The 2,652-nt window shown below is 64.4% G+C and overlaps 2 protein-coding genes across 2 annotated transcripts in view; both read left to right on the top strand.

Annotated features, from left to right (window-relative positions):
• Positions 1-83: 83 nt before the first annotated feature.
• LOC106116896 (uncharacterized) lies at positions 84-2,324 on the top strand. The gene has a single exon (XM_013310955.1). The coding sequence runs from the start codon at positions 84-86 to the stop codon at positions 2,322-2,324; it is 2,241 nt and encodes a 746-aa protein (XP_013166409.1).
• LOC106116895 (uncharacterized) overlaps positions 2,324-2,652 on the top strand; it is an 11,096-nt gene continuing 10,767 nt past the window's right edge. The window contains exon 1 of the mRNA XM_013310954.1: positions 2,324-2,641. Coding sequence (XP_013166408.1) covers positions 2,324-2,641 — 318 coding nt within the window. The remainder of the gene's footprint in view (positions 2,642-2,652) is intronic.

The raw sequence follows: 2,652 nt of genomic DNA, 5'->3' as shown, positions 1-2,652 counted from the left end.
CCTGCTAGGCCGCGAGTGAGGGGGGACCTCACCCCGTATCAAAGGCGGTTTCCGGTGTCCGACAACACTGGAAACATATGGAAATGGCAAATCTAAATACAGAATTACCCCAGGAGGGTACCTCCAGCTTAGCTGGAGGAGAATCCCTCCCCGCGGCCTCGGCCGCGGGCTGCCCCTCGTATTCTGGGGGGGGCAAAGACTGCCTTTCACATAAAACAACGACCCAGGCAATGACAACGGAAATGTTTGCAAGCGATTTGGTTATGGAGGCGACGAGGCGCCCATCCCTGGATGGTGTCCTGATGAAGGAGGCGAGAGTGGTGCTGGAGCGCGTTCCCATCGAGGTCTTGAGCGCCTCGCAGCAATGCCTCCCGGCTGTCAGCGACACACCAGACCCCGTTGCGAGGATGGACTGCGACGATGGGGCGGCATCGGGTTCCGACTGCAGACCCGTCGTCGCGTCGGAGTGGTTTGGCGCGAAACGGCCCCGCCTTAGTGATTGCTCGACGGATGATGACCGAGCGGCGTCCCCAGTGACGGCGAAGTGGCGCCAACAAGAGAAGAGGGCGGCGGCCAAGGCTCGGGCCGCAAGCAAGGAAGAGGACTTGGTGAAAGAAACAGGGCTTGCTCGCTTCCGGCGGGAAACGCGGGCAGCACTGTTTCCTCGCCCAGCGGCAGGAGGAAAGGACGCCGCTCAGATCCAAGAGCAGGTACGGGAGGACTTGGAGATCATCACCAAAGTGGCGACCAAGTCCTCCAGCTTGAAAGGTACCTTTGTGCGGGCCTTGAAGGACGCCGCGGCGTCCATCAAGGATGCGGTGGAAGTTCTCGGGGCCCGCACCCAAACAGAGGAGACTCGGCAGCTGCAGGCGGATAATGCCCGCCTGCGCGCCGAAATGGACTCTCTCCGCAAGGAGATGGAGGCGATAAAGGATGACCTGCGGAAACGGGGTTCCGCGGGCCACCCTGACCCGGACGTGTCGATGGAGGCCGCCCCCGCATCACGGCCCCCGCATTCACCGAACGAGGCGCTCTCCGTGGAGGAGATCTGTCGTGCAGTGATGGTCCAGGTCGGCGGGATGATGAACGCCCGCCTGGCCTCGCTGGAAGACAGACTTCTCCCGGAGAGGAACCTACGGCCGCCCCTCGCGGCCGATAAGAAGAAAGGCGAGGGCACATACGCTGCCAAGCTCGCCCGACAGCCACCCCAATTGGCGGCTCAACCCGGCCCTAGCGGCACGCAACGCAGGGTCCCATCGGCGCCGCAGCAGCGCCCATCGGGTGCAGCCCAGACCCGGCCTAAGACCCAGGGGACGTCCTCTCCCCCTAGTGGAGGAAAAGAGAGGAAGAAGAAAAGAAAGAAGAACAAGAAGAAGAAGGCCTCGCCACCCGGGCAGCAGGATTCGCAGCCCGCGGTTGGCGAGTGGATAAAGGTGGGCCCCAAAAGGCGGCCCCAAGTGAAGAGCGGTGCTGCTAAACTGCAGGCGCCCCGGTCGTCGGCAGTTATCATTACACTGCAACCGGGCGCGGTGGAGCGAGGAGCCACCTACGCCAGTGTCATCGCCTCGGCCAAAGAAAGAATCAACCCGGCCGACTTCGGAGCCCAGGGTGTTCGCCTTCGGAAGGCCGCCAACGGGGGACGCGTTTTCGAGTTCCCGGGCGCCTCCAGTGGCGAGAAGGCGGACTCCCTGGCCCAAAGGCTGCGGGAGATTCTGGACGATGGAGTCGTCCGCGTCTCTCGTCCCATCAAGACGGCGGCCCTACGGGTGGCGGGCCTGGACGACGCCACCACCGCGGCTGAGGTGGTCGCCGCCATTGCTGCTGCGGGAGGGTGCCCTGCCGAGCAGCTGCGGGCTGGCGCCATGTCAACCGGCCGCGACGGACTGGGCTCAATAGTGGTCCAGTGTCCCGTCGTGGCTGCCAAGAAAATTGTGACAGACGGTCGCCTACTGGTGGGCTGGGTGTCCGCCCAGGCAAGGTTGCTGGATCCCCGGCCCACCATATGCTACAGATGCCTGGCTCCAGGACACCTTTCTGGCCAGTGCAAAGAGGGGGCGGATCGCACCGGTGTATGCTTCCGGTGCGGACAACCAGGGCACAAGGCCCGCGGATGCACGGCGGCGCCTCACTGCGTCGTCTGCGCCGCGGCCGGTGCCCCTGCGGAACACCGCGCCGGAAGCAAGGCGTGCGTCCCCCCATTCAAAGGGAGGAAAACCAGAAGAGCAGGAGGGGACGGCCCGAGCCAGACGGCCGGACAGTCTTCGCACCTACCCAACCAGGCGGCGGCGCCGGGGGCTGAGGAGGTTCCAATGGCCATCGGATAATGGCCATAAACCTCCTCCAAGCCAACATCAACCACTCCGCCAGAGCTCAGGACCTCCTGTTCCAGAGCATGGCGGAGTGGAAGATACATGTGGCGGTGGTGGCCGAGCCCTACCGGGTCCCGTCTGGGAACGAATGGGTAGGGGACGCGGACGGCCTGGTGGCCCTTACGTCCCGGTCCGTCGCAGGCTCTCCGGCCTTTGCGGACGTGGTCCGAGGCCGAGGATACGTGGCAGCCCTCGTCGGCGACATCCTGGTGGTCGGGGTGTACTTCTCGCCGAATCGGAGTCTCGCCGACTTCGAGAGATTCCTCTCTGAGGTCGGCGTCCT

This window comes from Papilio xuthus, unplaced genomic scaffold, assembly GCF_000836235.2.
Source record: "Papilio xuthus unplaced genomic scaffold, Pxut_1.1 DF827680.1, whole genome shotgun sequence".
Classification (NCBI taxonomy): domain Eukaryota; kingdom Metazoa; phylum Arthropoda; class Insecta; order Lepidoptera; family Papilionidae; genus Papilio; species Papilio xuthus.
This window is presented reverse-complemented; position numbering and strand designations above follow the sequence as displayed.

Bases quoted from the DNA above. Each gene is read 5' to 3' on its own strand.
- LOC106116896 (XM_013310955.1), top strand. From the start codon at position 84: ATGGCAAATCTAAATACAGAATTACCCCAGGAGGGTACCTCCAGCTTA.